At 36.8% G+C, this 19,582-nt stretch overlaps 1 protein-coding gene across 3 annotated transcripts in view; it reads right to left on the bottom strand.

Annotated features, from left to right (window-relative positions):
• KCNT2 (potassium sodium-activated channel subfamily T member 2) overlaps window positions 1-19,582 on the bottom strand; it is a 297,725-nt gene that overhangs the window by 42,600 nt on the left and 235,543 nt on the right. For all 3 annotated transcript variants that reach the window (XM_069459257.1, XM_069459258.1, XM_069459259.1), the window contains 2 exons: window positions 9,542-9,653; window positions 854-955 (listed from right to left, as the gene is read on the bottom strand). In XM_069459257.1, coding sequence (XP_069315358.1) covers window positions 854-955; window positions 9,542-9,653 — 214 coding nt within the window. The remainder of the gene's footprint in view (window positions 1-853; window positions 956-9,541; window positions 9,654-19,582) is intronic.

Below are 19,582 nucleotides of genomic sequence, written 5' to 3'. Positions count from 1 at the left end.
CCCAAGGTCAGCAGAAAAGCTTTTACTATCTTTGGATTAGTTTGTTCAGTCAAGCAATTATAGAAGAAGGTATATAAATAAATAATCCAAAAAATAGGCATAACAAAATGCTTCAATGCTTAATTGGAGATTAATGTTATCAAATAATTTAAAGCCTTATGAATATCTTTTTCCTTTTAATGAAACTATTTAAAGATTGTATGATAACTTGAATCAGAAAATGTGAAATATTACTGAAATATTGCTCAGTTTCTGGCAGAGACAAAAAAGATTATAATAAATTTGTATGAAAGAACATCTCCATGAATGTCTTAGCTATGATAAAATGAAAAGGTTAACTTGGAATTCAGGAACAAATTAAATGGTTCTTGGTTGTTATAAAATTGTTTTTATATTTTTCTGAAGAAGGCAATAATTGGCAAATGCTTAAATTGTCCTTGGTTTATCATTTACCAACATCAATTTGATGTTTTATTTCAAATCTGAAAAAAAGTGTACATTATGAGGAATGCTGTCTTTTTTTCCCTAACTTAGTAACTTTTTCTTATTTTTTTTTATCCAGTAATATGCTTGGAGTAATATACAAAATGTATTAAAATGTCACAATAAACATTAGAGGGCATTGGTAAAGAATGCCTAAAAATAATGTCCATAGATTATTTTTTAAATAATATTTTCTTACAAAATGTTTCTTAGGAGCACTTGTCATTAAAGACCTGAAATAAAACATCCAATTACTTCCAGAGCCAATTTTAAGTTAACGGCTCCATGAGAAACACTAGATGTATTATTTATTTAAATAAAATCTAAATATGAAATAACTGTTTCAGAGAGAAAAGGAAATGGTGCATACCTGGTAGAGAAGAGTGTCCAACATGCTGATGCTAAATACCCTCCCAGCAGCAAAGGGCAGTCGAAACATGAAGGCCAAATTAGAACCTCTCTCCCTTTCTTTCTGTTCAAAAATTTGAGATGGAAAAGTTTGTGAGTATTTTATATTTTATGCCTTTCTGCCTATGTAAATTTTGTTGACATATATGAAAAAAAGTATTCTTATAATATGGTTCTTAGCTATAAATGTATCATATCACTTATAATTGCATTTCTTAAAATATCTCTTTAATTTTTCCAATCAAATTTTCTCAATTAACACACCCAATAGTTAAGAAGGGTTAATCTTTTCAAACATTAAACATTTATTTACTCTTCACATAAGATGTGACGTGACATCATAAAAGAAACAAAATCCTTTAATCAGAGGTTAAAAAAAACTAAAGTCACATATGTATCACAAGACTTAGAAGAAGAAAATTTGCCTTTAAATATTCTTATACGTGAGAACAAAAAAACAGGCAGGTAGGATCCTGCTGTAGTCTGAATGTCTGGGTTCCTCCAAAATTTATATGTGAAATCCCAGCCCTTCAAGGTGATGGTGTCAGGAGGCGAAGACTTTGGGAGGTGATTAGGTCACGGAGGTGGAGCCTCACGAATGGAATAAATGCTTTTATAAAAAAGAGAGACCCCTTTCCCCTTCCCCCATGTGCCATCTGTGAACTAGGACATGGGCCCTCATACGCCAAGTCTGCCAATACCCTGGTGTTGGAGCCCCCAGCCTCCAGAACTGTGAGGAATGAACACCTATTGCTTGTGAGTCACCCAGTCTATGGTACTTTGCTGTGGCAGCCCCAACAGGCTAACACAGCTATCACTACTAGCACCACCAGCAGTCTCTAGCTTTCCATCATCTTAGTTTTGTTTCTCCATCTTCCTATTAAATTGTGTCACAAACCAATTTTCAGCTAAGCTTCTGTAAATTACAAGAAAGAAAATCGTGTTTATGTATATTTTAGTGTGTTTCGGGGAAGTGTTGTGATGTAGTTTCTTTTGAAAAAAATTCTGTTGTTTAGTCTTCCTGGAATAAATGAAGGCACGAGAGCAAATGTCAAATCTGTTTGGAATGAGTTTCTTAAGAATGTAAGTTAACCCTTGTGCTTAACAAATGGTAACTTCAAAATTTCTAGCTGCTTCTGTTGCTAACTTTCCTTTATTAGGAAAGACATATACAGCTAAGCAAATAAGAAATTAACCCTCACTTCTCGGGGCGACAGTTTCCAATGCAGCAAAGTATCTCAGGGAAAGGGAAGTCTCCCATCCCCCCACGCACTGGTTGGTGTCTAACTGGTGGAGAAGATTGTCCACACTGCAAGAGTAACCTCGCTTGAGATCTAGGGAGAAAGTAAGGGGAAGGCAGGCAAGCGGTGTCCCATTTTTTGTATGTCCATTCATCATAATATATCCTGTAATTTATTAGTCTAGGTGTTTAGGGTGCTTAATTTGAGCAGCCCATGTAGGTAAGTTGGAGATGATTTCAATTAGCTGTTTTTATTGGTGGATAGATAGGTTTTCTTGTGAATTTGGGGGCAAATCTAGTTCTTAATGTGTTACAAGCTTCCTGGAAAAGAGAAAGCCATGGTATCTTGACCCAATGTTAAGGTGAGTAGTCAGAATAAAATACCAGGACCCCTGAGAATCTGATGTTCAGGGTCTGCCGTAGTGTGGGCCAGATGGGAAATAGAAAGATAGTTGGAGATGTCACACGGTTTATCCAGTCTTCTTTTCCAGGGCCTTTGATGGGTGAACTCTGTTATGGGACTGGGCTCTTCCAAGCCAAGGACCATCTCCCCTCTTCATTGTTTGATCCCTCTACCTACCGAGGGAAACAGGACACATGGCAAAGTATGCTTTTTTGGTTTGCCTTGTGTCTTATCCCTTAGTTTTTTTAACATTTGTTTTCTTTAATGTCAGATTTAGCTATGGTAGAATTAAACAGCGTATAAATCTGTTCATATTTAGACCAAGAGATTAATGGTGCTTTGGTGTTGGCAGTGAAAGGGCACAGGTGAGAGCTCCAGTGGTGATTATGTGTGTGTGAGGGGGTCGGGGGTGGCAGGCACAGAGGGAGATCCAGAGGAGCTAAAGACACCGAGCAGATTTCAACATGTACAGGAAGACATGGTCTCAAACACTGTTTGGTAATAAAATAGGATGAATATTGAGAAAAGCCATGGTTTCGTAATTAAAACATGATTCCAATCCTAGTCTCCTCTCTCATTGTGTAATCATCTAGTCTTTGGCTTTAAATATTTCATCTCAGTCTGTAAAATCCACATCTTAGTTTTCACATCTTTCCCAGGGTCTACTTATTAAGTGTCCATCTGAGTATTTTTTTCATGAAAAGAACTTGCCCCAAGAGTGTGTTGGCAAACAAGCCTCAATCTATGACAAGCCCAGTGTATCAGGGTGGGTGGTCTTTGGTGACAATGGTTTCTTTCACTCAGATTATCCATGTTCAACAATTTTCGCAATGAGGAGATATTAAAACATTTCCTAAATCCAGTCAGTTGCCCTCTAACTTTAATAAATAATTAACTAGTATTTAAAATGTTTTCTTTTATTAACCACCTACATTCACATGATACTTAAGTTTTAAGTTCAATAGCTTTACATAGCACATCTACTCTTCCAAAAAAAAAAAAAAAACCACTCTTTGGTTCAATAACATTACCAATTCACACACTATATTTTCAAATACAGAACTATTTTTTACCTACGGTGCTTAACCTGTAGTAAATGAACTCTTTTCCAAGCTCTACACATCTGAATCCTACTGATAAGTATCATTTTAAATCGAAACACTAATTAAAATTAATTCCATTCACTTTTAAAGACCTCAAGCACCAATGTATTTATTTATATATGAATTTAGTCACTTAAAAAATATGTGTTGAGAACCTACTTCCTGTAGGATATTATCCTCAGTGCTAGAGATATAGAGTTCCTATATAGAACTAGTAAATTCTTACTAGTTAATAGAATTACTTTGTGTTGAATATGGGCCAGGAGGCAGTAAACAGATGTGGATACTTTCCTTGCCTTCAAGAACTCACAAAACTTTGAGTGGTACCAAAAGCAAAATAGGCAAAAACACTAGAGTGAGCAAATGTAATAATGATAGAGCAATAGATTGGAAGGGAAGCTAGATTATTCTTTTGGTAGAAAATCTAGGAGTTGAATTAGAAGTGATGACTAAGTTGAGACCTAAAATTGGGTAGAAATTAGCCCGTAATTTTGGGAAGAGTGACTGGTAAGTAGAAAGCTATAAGCAGAAGGCCCAGGCTATTCTAGAACCTGGAAGTGGACAAAAAGCTTGAGAGAGCTTTAGAACTATAAACAATTCTGTTTGAATATAGATAGCAGACAGTGTCAGTTTATGGGCTGGATGGAGAGGTCAGAAATGAGATTAGGGCAGTAACCATGGACTGGAGGATAGAGTATCAGGATTTCAGAGGAAAGGGGATGCAATTAAGAATTACGCTGAAAAACATGGTATAAATTGAGACTATTCCAGGAATAACAAGAGATATAGTCACATTACTTTGAAACCATGTTAAGTATTTTGAATTTCATCTTAAGGGCAATGGGAAGAAGCTAAAGTATTTTTGAGAGGAGTTACATGATCAGGTTTTTAGATTGTTCTCTTTGACGACAGTATGAAAAATGCATTGTGCATTGGGAGGTGGCGTGGGAAAACTGAGCAAGACAAACTAGGGTGTCAGTGCAGCAATCCTAGTGCTATTAATATTGAAACTCCCCATTCCTGAGTGTTATCACCTTTGAAATGGAAATCAAAATGGCAGCTACATCCCATCGTGATTACAATAAAGAAACAAAACGTCTAAAACTACTGTAGATAGTAAGCCCTTAATAATACTGTCTCCCATTATAATTAATTCTTTGAATATGCTAAACCATGTACCATCTGAAGAACTTTGTACAGTTTTCTGTCTCCCAATAACTTCCCAAGTTTTTACTGGGCTGGTCTGGTGTTACCATTGTGGCTCAAACATTATCTCCCTCAAAAGGTATTTCCTTATCTCCTTATTTAACATAGGCCTTCCCCAGTTACTCTTGAATATAACCTGGTATTACTTTCATAGCTCTATTGAAATCTATAATACCTTATTTTTTAAATTTATTAATTGTCTGTTTCAGCTAGATCATAAATTCTGGGAGGGCAGAGACCATTTTTTGCTTTCTGTTACTTAAACAATGCCTAACACAATGCCTGGCACACAGATAGTCAATGAAATTTTAGTGAACAAATGAATAAATTTGTTCTACTTATAGTAGTTGCTTACATCAAAAGACAATGTATTTCATAGTTTAAAGTTTATAATATTCATATGCAAAAAGCAAGAAACAAACAATTTGAGGTTCACTTAGTATTCCTCTCTTCTCACTTTGGTTCTTTAACAGAGGTTTGAAAATGTAAAGGATTGTAATTTTCATGTTAGCAATGTCTTTTAACTTTAGCATTTCTTTTGACTGTTATGTTTTACAAAATAAATAGATATTTCTATTATTACTTCTAGTACAAACATATGCTGATTTATTTTTTTAAAACATATATTTACTTTCTAATAGAATTCTGCATTCAGTGGAAGTTTCACTGATGATTTTTTGTCCTTATAAATACTTATATAAAATACCTAAAAGAAATCTGAGACATTTAAATCATCAAAGATTTCAGACATTTTAATATGTTTGGTCTTACCTATTTTTTTCATTTGTTTTGCTATCATGAACATGTGTCTTTCCTGGAAGAAAGAATTTGTTTCTGGCAGAAATTTTGCTTCCTTTAATCTGTGTCCATCCAATACCATATGGAATGAGATGATAAAATCATTGGATTTAACAGAACAGTGTGGGAGGTGAAAAAAAGCAAGAGTTTTATTGGCACAAATTAGTGGTTTCTATGACCTACTTTCTCAACTATAATTCTTCTACATTTCTTCATTCTTCCTTCTGAACTCAATCACAATGTAATTCCCAAATCTAGTGGCATTTTCCCAGCATTCATTCTACTTGACCTTTCTTACAATGTTTACGGAATATATTCTAATTGTAGAGATCTGTCTTTCCTTTGATATCACTCTAACTCAGCTTCCAGACCCCTCCTGAACTCTTCGCTCATTTTCTCCCATTTGTTTTCTTCCTAGACTCTCCTTTATGAACCTCAAGGTAAAGTCATTAAGTAAACTCACCGTCCTTGTTGCTCTCTTATTTTAATAATTTATCTTTTCTTAAGGCTTTACATTTATACATTTATGTGTACAACTTTGAAGTATATCTATATGTATATATGCACATATGTATCTTATATATATTTTCATCTATGTTCTGAGCTACATTTATATATTACCATTTGTTTATTACTTAAATACTACAACTTTAATATACTTAAAGATAAATAAATGTATCATCTATCTCACTAAAATCAGCTCTCTCCCAGAATTCTCTTTTTAGTTTTATTAACATAATCACCCTGCCAATCCTAGAGAAAGCCTTTATTATCTCATGCCTGATTTATTGAAATAATTTGCTAACTCTTTTCCTTTTCCCCATAGTGCCCCTTTTCAGATAGAAATGCCACATCAATATGATGAAAGCACAAGTCTAACGATGTCACCTTCCCCGTGTTGTCACTTAAAAACCTGCCATGGCTGCGCACTCGCTATGACAACATCCCAAAGACAGCATTCAGGGCACTCCAAGGTCTGGCTTCCAAATGCTTTCCAGGGGGATTCTCAGCACTTCCAAACATAGACTACCGATAAGTCAAATTGGCTGTCTGGCTAAATCCTGAAAGTCTCTTCCGCATATTTTGGTTTCAACTCACTGTGGATAACACTGTCATCTTACAGAATCCACTGTTTTCAACAAGCAGCTCTACAGGTCCTCCTCATCCTCTAAAACAGAGATTATGCCACCCACCCTCTGAGATCCTTTCTTATCAACCCAGTGATGCTGCCCTTTTGCTTAAGTGGATAATTCTGCATTTATGGTTTACTGTCTGTTTATTATTAACTTTCCTTACAGTGGGCAAAAAAAAAAAAAAAAAAAAAAACCCAAACATTTTTATGACACTACTTTCAAAGGATACTGGCTTGAAAGTTACGGAAAAAAGACAAATTTCCAGATTCCATCCTGATGAGAATACATTACACACTTTCTTTTTTTTCATTATTGACAATGAAGTATAAATTGTACTTCATCAGTGCCGATTTTTAATATGGAAAAATAGAATTGGTTAATGCTTATTGAGATGACTAATTCTCATATCTAGTTTGAGTGTTGTGACACTATCATTTACCTACCTCTCTGTGTCTCAGAACAACAATACAAACTCCTGCCTGAATCTGAGGCTCTCACAGAGAGACTTCTGACTGTGGATGGGGGCAGAATTTTTGTAGTTGTGGAGGAATATGAGCAGTTTACCTTCTTTTCTTAGGAAAAATCTAGAAGATGCAGGGCAAATACAAATTAAAAGAAAAAAAGAATTTCCCTGAAGACGAAGAGAAAAAAAAGTCCCTACCCCTTTCCTTTTTCCTAGAGCATTTCCTTTAACAAACTTGTAATGCTAAATCCTTTCTGTCGCTTTGAGAAGGATGCAAATCTTTGAAAACCTAAATACACCTCTGGCCAGTTTTTCCTTTCAGGAATGTCTTTCTTGTGGGCCTTGGAGCCATCTTTTTGAAATGTGAACGTCAAGCAGGATGGCAACGCGTGTCTCTGTTTCTCTGGGAGTTTAGCATAGGTGCCTGGCTTGAAATTGTACCTTCTGGTTTGCTCCAAAGTATGAAAAGTTTTATTTTTTTTCATTTGGATAAAGAGATATATGTAACTGACTGACAAGTATGATCATATTGTTTCTCTTTTTCCCTAATGCAATAAACACACAGCCATGTAGACACGCACACTCACAACTACTGAAAATATCTTCCACAATTCTGAGCTTCCTGCAACAACTGGCTTGGCGTGAAACTGAATACACAGAATGACGTGTTTATCAGTGACCGTATCAACAAATGTAAAATTTATAATTATGCTTTTAGTATGATTTAGTTGAGTACTAACTGTACGTCAAATGCTGGGCTAAGTGTTTTGCACAGATTGTGTGGTGTAATCTTTATAATGACCCTATTATTTAGGTCCTATCACTATTTTCCAGATGAGCATCTCAAGGGTACGGATGTGCAAATAATTTACCCAGGTCCCATTCCTCAGGAACAGTGGAGACGTGGACCGATCTGAGTCCAGAGCCTGTTCTTCATCACGAGGCGACCCCACCTGGCTTGTCATGAGGGAGCCGTACCACGTCACCCAGCCCCGGCTCCAGCTGCATTTCTAGTCGCTGAGTTTGCTGTGGACGCGCCAATTCCGCCCTGCCTGCCGCCCGTCTTTGTTGTTAAAGGGATGTGGCATAATATGGAAATTTTCTACCCTGCACACAAATGGCTTTAAATTTCCTTTACTGAATTCACTTGATATCTATAACATATAATCTTGAAAAAGTCATTTATGTAAGGTGTCTCAAACTCAGCGTCCACACCTGGAAGCAACGCAGCACAGTACTTTCCCTGTGCCCACAAAGGAGTGGGTTGGGATCTACCATCAGAATGTACGTGAACCAGCTCTGGGGAGGAACCAACAAACAAGCGCAGAAACAACCTTACGCAACAACACGTCTCCCAGCAATTAGGGCAGCGCCTGACATAATACGCAATAAAACTGTTCAGCAAGAGAAAGAACTAATCAAAAGTATTTAAGGCATCATTTTCTCTACCTCTTTATAAACAATGAAGACAGCAGAGATTTAAGACATTTTTATATGTAGAAGATTGAATCACTTTTTTTCCCTTTAACGTGCAGTTTTCCCAGTATGCTGGTATTTAGTATTAAGTTAAAGCTGAATACAAAATCATCTACCCCACACTCAGCCTGGACACTGAGAATAGAAACCAAATCTTTCTGTTCCCATAACATGACTTTGCAATTTCACCGTCTCCACTGGCATAATCCTCACTTCTTCCCAATCCTAATCAAATGCCCGCTTGGAAATACCCTCAATTAAATCAAATTTCCTATTCCTAGTAAATTTCAACCTTGTTTCCCTCCCCCTCTCTCCCCCAAGCATTGTCAAAGCTCCCTTGAGGAGGCATGGCCCTTACCTAGGGAGGCAATACACTTGGCTTTTTCTCAGGCTGTGACATTTGGGAAGTCAGCTTTCAACAAAGCCTATGGCTTTTCTAAGACCTTAAGGATTTTTGGAAACTGCAGAGCAGCTTGTAAATATGGATTTCATGACATAGCAAATCACTTCTAATATAACAATAAAACAGACATTGTAAGTTAGCATAAACATTTCTGTTGCATTTATTTCCTAAACCATATTTTAAATTTACGATTAATAATGACAGAACAAAATATCTGCATCATATTTACTAGTGATAAAAATGGTTTAAATCCATCAACTAACATTTTTTTAACAAAATTGTAAATCAGAATTTTATTTCCCAAATAAGAATTCAAAACAGCATTTTTACTTTTACTACCTCATAAGACAGCAAAAATAAGATATTTCCACGGTTATTCTTTCAACCAAAATGGTTAAGTCAAACTTAATAATGTGAAGTCTTACCTTTTCGAGTTTTGAAAGAGCAAGAGAATAACAGTCTTTGGCTCTGAATTGCATGAATCTCATGTTGGCTGGATGAGTAAGCTCTGTGATAATACTGAGACTGGAAAACAACCTACATTTCAAAAAAAAATTTGCATTACACTAACAATCCAGTATGGTATTTTTTACAACAATATATTTATGAGTGAGTGATTCCTAGCCTTAGGCATAAAACTATATCCAATTACAGTAGCAGGCAGTGCCACATAAAATGTTCTGTACAATGCAAGAAAATGAAACACTATTTTCCAAAGAATATTTTTAACCAACATTTTAGCACAATAAGAAAAATACAATCAGTAATTTAGCTTTTATTAGATATTTCTCTCTATAATTATGAAACACTATAGAGGAGAAACTCAAGAGAGCTGATTTATGGAGTTAAAAGGTTACTCTGTGAATGACACTGAAACAGAAATTTATGAGATGAATATGCTGATTGGCAAAAATTGCACAGGATGAGTTTCTTGTCCATTATGTGAGGTCTCTGATGTTCTATGGCTTCCTATTTTCATAGTATGCAATTTCTAAATGTCAAACCTTGCTACAACAGACTTCTTAGAAGAGGAAATAATTTATATAAAATTTCATGGTGATGAATTGAGGTCAAGGCTAAAGCGTTGACAGTGTTGGTCCAAAGTATCCTGAGAATTTTCACGTCTCGTGGCTTTTTACCAGCTTTCTTCCTATTTGACCCCCCCCCCCAAATATACACACAAATATGCACACAGGCTCACAAAGGATTTTTTTTTTCCCCAGAGAAAAGGGACAAAATCATACCACCATAAATGCCTTTTTATGTTTGCTGTTGCTGATGATGTACTCCTTCCCTGGTATCTATGCATCGCTGGCAGCTTTCCTGGTTCAGACTTTTGGGATTCTCCGCAGTGGCTACTTCCTGTGATGCTTAGCTTTGTTTCCTATGTGTATGTCTTTAGACTAAGTTAGAGCCGCTTAAAGTCCCATCACTAGTTTGGACCCATCCCTTGAACCCGAGGACTAGATCCCACGAAAAACACACAGAATATAAACAGCTTGTTTGGGGCTTCAAAAACAAACTAAGTTCGTGGCTCTCACCTCACCCTCATTCCAGTAGCGAGGGTGTTGTGGCTCCATGTGCCCGAGTGCTGATTTGGCACTTGATGAAAGAATGTGCTGCGTTTAAGATGGGAGCCCTGTCCACGATCCCGGTGCTACAGACGACTTTCTGCCTTTCCTTGGTCTAACTCCACAGTGCCGAGCGGTGATGGGCCGGGACTGCTCCTTCCCCCCAGAAGGAGGGGGCACGCCAGCCAGACCAGCCAGACCAGCCAGGCCAGCCAGACCAGCGGCCGCAGGGACTGTTCCCTGACCTGTGGCCAAAGCTGCCCTGATCACCTGCCTCTCTCGTCTGTTCCCACTGGGCTTTGCTCACCAATCCAGCTGAGACACTAAAACATTCTTAAGAAGAGTTTCACTCACAGTTATCTGTGCATCTCATATGCTGTCTTGGCCACTTAAATGGACTAGTATTTGGGCCTTACCTAATCAGGCCTTTGAGAGCGATGATACCATTGTGTATTTTGTGACATCCTCTGTTTATAATAGGAAGAAGCACAGCCAGCATTATACGGCTTAATCTCCATATTGAGAACAATTATTATTGTATTTTTTGATTTTGGTAAATTGTAATAATTGTGATTAAAATAATATCATCAAAACAACAGTCAGAATATAATTTCTTTTGCTGATTTTTAATGTTAAAAATATTGCAATTTTATTTGTGCAATTAATCACTGTTTTCAGTTCTGTGACTTTGAATCAGTTAAGGAAATTCTAAATCTCAGATTCTGAAAAGGAGGGGTGTCTCAAAGGTTAAAGATATGGTTTGTGAAACACTTAGCACGGTGTCTGACATGCAGTAGGTACTGTTCTTAGTCGTGGTGATATTACTAACTTTTTTCCTTTTCTCGTGTTACTATTTCTGCCTGACGTGCAATTTCTTGCCTGGAGACTTTTCTCCTTAATCTCTGCATTTTGAAATCCCAAGTGTTATTTAAAGCTGCTCTCAAATTCAATTAAGCTGGAATTTTTGGGGAACTTTTAATGTCAGAATCATTCTCTCCACTTTCACTCCCTGGTATTCATACTACTTTTTATGCTACACCTTGTCCCATCGAGCATCTAGAAAGGCAAAGATTTCCTCTCAGTGACTAGTACCACACCTTACATTCCTTTAATTAATAAATATGTGTTAAAATACACAATTTCTCAATTCTTATTTGTGAATTTGAGACATGTGGCTTAGTAGGTATCTGATATCTGGATGAAGACGGTGCTGAAATTAACTGGATTAGTTTATGGAGAAAGACTGTATTATCTATACAGTCCCACAGGACTTTCCTTAAGCAACTCTATTCTTCTCACTCAAAAGTCACCAATGACAGTAAATTCAATAAATTAAAATTCCTTTATTTCAGACATTCAAAAAATTAGAAAAGCAGCCCAATGGAAAAAAAATATCAATTTACTATTGAGCCAGCAAACTCTATCTGGTAGGCCTAAGAAATGCCACTAACTGCCAAATCTCATAACATCTGAAAGTTTAAAAAGTATTTAAGAAATATTTTAAAATAATAATGTCATTAAAGATATTCACCATAATATGGGTTGTCACAGACAATAGTCAACAATCTTTAACATGGAAATTAAAATGAATAAATAATACCAAAATGAATCAATGAACACAAAGTCCTACAGTCTCAATTAGACAATAAGTCCCATATTCATGCTCTAAACTTTGAAAAAGGAAAATAAACTGACCTAAGGTTCTTCTCTGTCTTCTCCCTTTTTTCTTCTTTGGAAGGGTAAAAAAAAAGTCCATAAAATGATAGTATCTAAAATTTATAAAATGCTTTTCTAAGAGTTATCCAAGTATTCACTCATGTAGTCTTCATAATTTGTATTTATTGATGGCAATATTTAATATCTAATTTAAGAAATAATTATTGACTATTTACTATTAGAGAGCTCTGGTCTCCAGAAGATACGAAGATGCATAAAGCAAAATTCCTGCCTTTAAATACTCTATGGGACAGTAGATGAAACAGTGACAATTCACAGATTCTACGGGGTGAGAAGCTGTGGCCAACTCAGTGCTCCCGGATCGAGTCCCGCTAAGCAGCGGACAGATGGCGGCTGGGACCGCGCTGAGCTGTAAGGCCAGAGAAGGTAATTATCAGGAAAACGTAACTGCAAACTAAGAAAGAATTATTTCAACTTTTGAAATATTTTCACTTTCCCTGAAAAATAATGGCTTTTAGCTTTCATATATACCATTATCTCACTTTGAATAAATTTCTTATTACTTGGATTATTTTGTTTGTAATCCTTCTCTAACACATTATATCAAATAGAAATATACACGCATATGTAGTAAATATATTTGGGGGTCTTCCTAAGGGTGAATGAAAATTTGATTGAGTGCCCCAGTCATTGCATTTGAGTGACTTCTAAAGTGGAAATTAGATAGGACAACAAAATTTATGTGATGTGGCTGCCATTTCTGATCTATATATGTGAACCTATACCATTTATGTTATTTTAAACCGAGAAACTTAATGCATTAGCTAAGCCTGCCACCTAGTGAAAAATCTAGAGCCAAGTAATACTTACATATTGAAATAGTGTGCTGTAGTGCCCTTTATAGAGTATTACTTGTATTCAATTATAATATTTTACATTTACAAATTTGGTTGTTGAATAGATTTAATTATGTATCTTTGAAATACTAATACTGTAAATCTATTTCTGTACCTTAATATGATCTAAATACATTTTGAATGTAGAACATTTTGGAAACAAAATGACATAAGTCTCTTTCCCCTAAGTATTAGGGTCATAGTAGAGCAATATTGTAATTAAAAATATAATAACTTTTTCTATTTAAAAGTTTTCTACAATTACTTTATGTTGTGACTCAGTGATGTAAGTATAATTGTGGAAATGCATAAAATATCTATGGAAGAGTTCTCTGCCTGTATTAATTTATTCAATAAATATTCTTGACATGCCCAGTTATGGTAACCAATATAAAGATGAAAAACATACCCCATACTCCACTTCACAGGCTACTGGGAGAACTTTGAAACTAGCTGCATTTGTATGTTATAGCAAAACAAACATAAGAACATCTAAATCTGGAAAATGTTTACAATACTTTAGTGGAAACATTATTTACTGAGCCACCGTGTTACAGTATAAATTCTGATCAGCCCTGGTGGCTGGAAGTGCCATGTTTGGATACAGGGAGAACACATTAACATACAGGTATACAGACACACCGAGACACACGGAACACTAGCTCAGACTACAATTGACTATCAGTACCAAAACAAATGTAAATATATTTTAATCTTTCACAAATAATTTTAAAACACTTTAGGATGTCTGAGTTTGTAATAAATGAGAGCATGATAAATATCAAGTATTTAAAAATTTTAACCATGTAAACACTAGCCAATCTAAACATTAAAAGTGTTTTTCACTATATAAAGGAATCACTCTTGTATTTATACATGCTGAGTATCTGCTTCAAATTATGTTTATGGCTACATTATTTTGAATTTTGTCATTTTCCATATGCATGTGCATGTTATAGCCTCAGTAGGACTATGACTCCTTGTGCCAATCTAAAGAGAATATTCCTTCCTTTTAAAAAAACAACCGAAAAAACAAACAAACAAAAACACTTTGCCCTGGTTCGGCGCTTCAGTCCTGGCAATGCAGGAGTCTCTTAACCGGTCTGCTCTCACTTCCTCTTTCTTTTCCCAACTCAAATCTCTACATTGTACCTAAAGTTATCTTTTAAAACTCCTCTATCTTTCAATGATTTCCTGTTATTCTTAAAGACAAACTTATGAACAAATTCCATAAAACCATGAATAATCTGGCTTCTGAGTCCCCTTGCTCTGCGGCAAGTCCTTCCGTAGGCCCCGGTTTAGGGACCTCAGGGTTTGGGCGTGCTGCCCCCCGGAATGCTCCACCCATCTCTTCATCCACGTGGCTTCTACTCACCTTTCCCGTAAAGGATTCTAATTCAGGCATTCCTGACCCATGGGACTAGATCAAATATTCTTGTTATCTGGGTCTATGTAAAATTCTACTTTTTTCAGGAATTGACACACTTATAACTCTCTAGTAAAATTTTTATTTATTTTTTTTGAGACAGAGTCTCGCTCTGTTGCCCGGGCTAGAGTGAGTGCCGTGGCGTCAGCCTGGCTCACAGCAACCTCAAACTCCTGGGCTCAAGTGATCCTCCTGCCTCAGTCTCCCGAGTAGCTGGGACTACAGGCATGTACCACCAAGCCTGGCTAATTTTTTCTATATATATTTTTAGTTGGCCAGATAATTCCTTTCTATTTTTCAGTAGAGACGGGGTCTCGCTCTTGCTCAGGCTGGTCTCGAACTCCTGACCTCGAGCGATCCTCCGGCCTCGGCCTCCCAGAGAGCTAGGATTACAGGCGTGAGCCACCGCGCCCGGCCTCTAGTAAAATTTTCAAACAGCTGGCTTTAATGCCTTCTCTGTTAGCCTGTTAGCATCCTAAGGCCAGGATGTATTTCTACCTTATGCAGCCACAGCACAGAGTTCTAACACTTGTTCAATAAATCTGCGGGCCAAGCATATGTGGACAAATCACAATTACAGATGTGACCATAGAGGTCATCTTGTCCTGCTATTGAACTGTAGCGTGAATTGCTCTATTCCAAATGGATGACAGAGCCATAACTTGTTTCAATGTCTCCACGGACAGCGCTCATTATCGTACAAGTCTGGTCAGCTACATTTTATAAAACAAAAGCAAAAACCACAACAGAATCGTCATGTTAAAACAAAATCAACCCAAGGAACTTCTGAACTAATCACCCTTGGACTTCTGCCTTACAAATTTAACAACTATTTAATTTTATACCCATTCTGTACCAAAAATTATTCTGTATGCTCTCCAGGGAAACTTTTGCTTCTCAACTCCTAAAAAAGTTTTCTCATCTTCCTTCTGACATCTAGACTGTAGGCATGAATCTGCCATTTTTCCTGTGGCCTAGGATGAGCCACAGCATTTCTCTCAATGCTGCTTCCTTTGTCAGTCAAGTGGGCACAGTGAGGGAGTCAGTCACATGCCAAGCATCCCCAAAGAAGGGCGCTTTTTTTTTTTTTTTTTTTTTTTTTTTTTGAGACAGGGTCTTGCTCAGTTGCTGGGACTAGAGTGCAGTGGCACCATTATAGCTCACTGCAACCTCAAAGTCCTGGGTTCGAGTGATCGTCCTGCCTCAGCCTCCTGAGTAGCTGGGACTACAGGCATGCACCACCATACTCAGCTAATTTGTCTTTTTAATTTTTTTTTTGTGGAGACAGGATGTTGCTATTGCCTAGGTTTGTCTGGAACTCCTGGCCTCAAGCGATTCTCCCTCCTTGGCCTCCCAAAGTTCTAGGATTACAGCATTTTGACAGGTGAATCTGACATAGCCATTTTAAAATAGTTGTTTTTAATTCAAGGCACATTTTGATGTGCTTGTTTAAATTGGTTTAGAAGTACTTGTTTATAAAATATGAAAGCATGCAATATTTTCCAAATGTAAGGAATGTCTTGTTAGGTAAAACTTTAGCAAGAGAAATTTAAATTTGAAAGTGAGGACCTGCTTTTCTTCCAATTCGGAAACCAGATATTCACTTTTTAGCAGATCTTTGTACTGGAAGACTTACTTGAATATTTTCTCTTAGACGTGTGAATGAAAGCCCTTAGGCACATGGGAGAGGAAGGTATGACAGGATTTGATTTGAGGAAGGCCTTATCCACTTGATGTCTTTGGTGTGCAGAAATGGTCTCTGGGAAGACGGTAAACCAACTGCGTATGACTCAAGGAGTCTCTCGCGAGTAGGGAGTGGAGATGCTCTGTTTCTCCAGGGAACCCGGAGCCTCCAGAGGGAAGTCTGCGCGGAGGAATCTGCTGCCGTGTCTGCTGCTACGAAGGGCCACTTAGAGCCCGCAAAGGATACCTCACCATGGGAGAAGAAACGAATCAGGATAAGGGATCAATAAAAGGTCTGTCTAGTTTGTTCTGGGGAGGGAATGACTCTTATGATATCTGTAATTTACTTTAAAAATGCTTCAGGATGAACGTGATAGGTGCATATGTTGGTTTAACTTAAACTCCAGGTTCTGCTAGGATTCTGTTTTAGCAGCCAAGGTGGCTCACTTTGGTTTTTAATCAGAAAGTTCACACAACATTAATTCTGTTATCTGCAGTTCTATCAACATCATAAGATTTACTAACTAACCCACTGAAAATTGAGGAAATTAACGGTGTTCATCAAGATATAGGGACTGGCTGAGGTATTTTAGAAAGGCTGTCCACTCTTGCATAATCAATGTGTAAGAATATAGTTCCCTTAGGGATTGGGTTCAAAGCTTCACTCCTGAACACTCTGGTATCTGGCCATCGTGACCGGATTTCTATTATAGTTGCCTGATGCTTACTGATAAGGATAACTGGTCCCTACCTCTGGAATGTTTTCGTCTGGCTCTAGGGAATTTCATGCATAGTGGTGGATAGAGAACCTACAAGGAAAGAAAACTGGGAATAGGAGGAAGAGAGAAATGGGGGAGGGTGGAGATCACTGTTAGCCTACACTAGTTTCAGCACAGCAGCGATGATGATGATTGATCATGGAATTGAATCTAGGTGAGGAAAGGAAAAAAGCCCTCAGGTGACTGGGGACAATGAAAAGCTAGTAGGATCAGCAAACGATAGAGTCCAGTGTGATCAAAAGACTGCTAAGAGTTGGAATTATTAGAAAAAATTAGACGGAAAATAAGTAGCAGCACTCTGAATGTCGAATGCTAGAAACTAAAAATTTGAAGTAGAAAACTATTCATAGTTCAAGGTCAGGGATATGACCATGAGAATGGCTGGCTAACGTAAGACACTGAAAGGATCATCCAGGTAGGACTGCTGAAATCATGAGGAATTACAGTTGAATCAGGGTTGGCAAGAGTCACAGTAAATCAGGAACTAAAATCTTCAAGAAACTCGGAAGAGTGACTCAGAGAATGGTAACTGACCACACCTATAAAACAAAACTCCCAAATCTGTATGATTTTGCTCATTTATCTATATAAGCAATATTTTTATACTATCGGGAACTACAGATGTTTAACTTACTTTTTTAAATGTAAAACTAGCTTAGTTTAGTGCATATAGATTAGCGGCTTATAACTTACTCCATAAAAAAGGTTTCATATAATTTTTTTCCTGAAAACTATTGTTATATACCTAGAGAAATAATGGTAATATCTTTATAGGGCACAGGAAAAAAAAAAGAACGGAGGTAATTACTTTGCAATTTGGGTATCTAATAGTTCTTTTGAAAAATTCTGCTTGAAACTGTTCAGTCCATATAGCTATGTACACCATAAAATTGCATAAATTAAAAAATATCCTACTGCTTAAGATAGGTGATCCTAACGGCTAAAGCACCCAAAGTTATTAATTCACTTATTCCTCTATTTATTCATTCAGTATGGAGTGATCACCTCCTCAGCCAGGTACTGAGAGAAGGGCGGCCTTTGCACAATCATTTCCCATGTCTAGATCTGTGCTTGGTTACTCTTGGTCAGTTTGTTTCTCTGAAATTACTAATTAGAGCCTTTGCACTTCTCAGTAAGATGGAGATTTAATATTATCTTATAAGCAAAACAATTCATTCAGAGAATATGCAATATAAGTCAATAGAAACCACCATAATGGAAATAAACTGACAGCAGATTGAAAATTAAAATATTAAGAGCATATTTAATCAAAAAACCCAGGATCTTCTCCTCCTAAAACCATGATTAGCTTTTGCCAAGCATGGAATCAAAAAGTATGATTTTAATCTAGTCAATGGGTATAAATCTCATCCCTGAACTGAATTAATTTTCTATCCTGTAACTTCCTTTTTTATTCTCTAGAGAAAAAATTGCATATATATCTGTAATATTTTAAACATGTCCTATACTACCTTTAAATGTACTATGTATTACAGCTCACTAGTTAACTAGTTAGCTATATTCTAAGTGAACTACCACATTATAACTGTAGAATGTGCATTCCTCCTTCTGGAACAAGAGGTTCTTATGCAAATTGAGGGTAGATTTTCAGGTGCTGTTACAGATTCTTTACATACCTGATGTCTAATCTTTAGTGAGTTATTTTCTGCAACATTTTCCAGATGAGGAGAAGTAATTTTTAATGAAGTTATAAAGGTCACAAAGCAAGGAAGTGTCTGCTGGAGCCTCCAGGACAGATCTGTCAAATGAGGTTTGCTGCTATGTAGTTCAAGCTCTGCGTCTTTTCCACTCTGCCACATCAAAGTGATAATTATACTGCTAATAATTCTAATAGCTAATATTTATTAACTAATTAAAAACTAACAGGCATGTGCTAAGACAGTACATATTTTTAAATCTTTCATAATCTTATTGATTAAGACATTGAGGTTTGTAGAAGGAAAATAATTTGCCTAAGATCATACCAAAAATAGGCAATTTTACTGGGACTCACACCTAGGCTCTTTCTTCTGAAGTTTGAACTCAAACGATAAACCGAGATGATTAACCTTGGTAACATGCTCTGCTACCGCGTCGAGGTATGGAAGTGGAGTGGAGAGGTATGGATGATGACAATGTTGAAGGTGTTTCATTTACTTTCATAATCTGGTAGCTCACATATTTCCTTTAGGGTTCTGCAAACTCATAAAAGTAAAAAACGATCTTTCTGACGTTACATTTTCAGATAACTTTAGGGAAAATCATTCCGAGTGATGTGGATGTCTTGATATGCGGATGATTTTTGTCCTTACTTATAACACGGACCTTTCTCTGGTCAGGATTGCTCCCTGTTACCCACAGAGGATCAGGAAGGGGATTCTTATCTCGGTGAGTTTCCTTAATGGCAGACAGGAAAACAGTGAGGATAAGGTTA

Source organism: Eulemur rufifrons, chromosome 27 (genome assembly GCF_041146395.1).
Source record: "Eulemur rufifrons isolate Redbay chromosome 27, OSU_ERuf_1, whole genome shotgun sequence".
Classification (NCBI taxonomy): Eukaryota; Metazoa; Chordata; class Mammalia; order Primates; family Lemuridae; genus Eulemur; species Eulemur rufifrons.
This window is presented reverse-complemented; position numbering and strand designations above follow the sequence as displayed.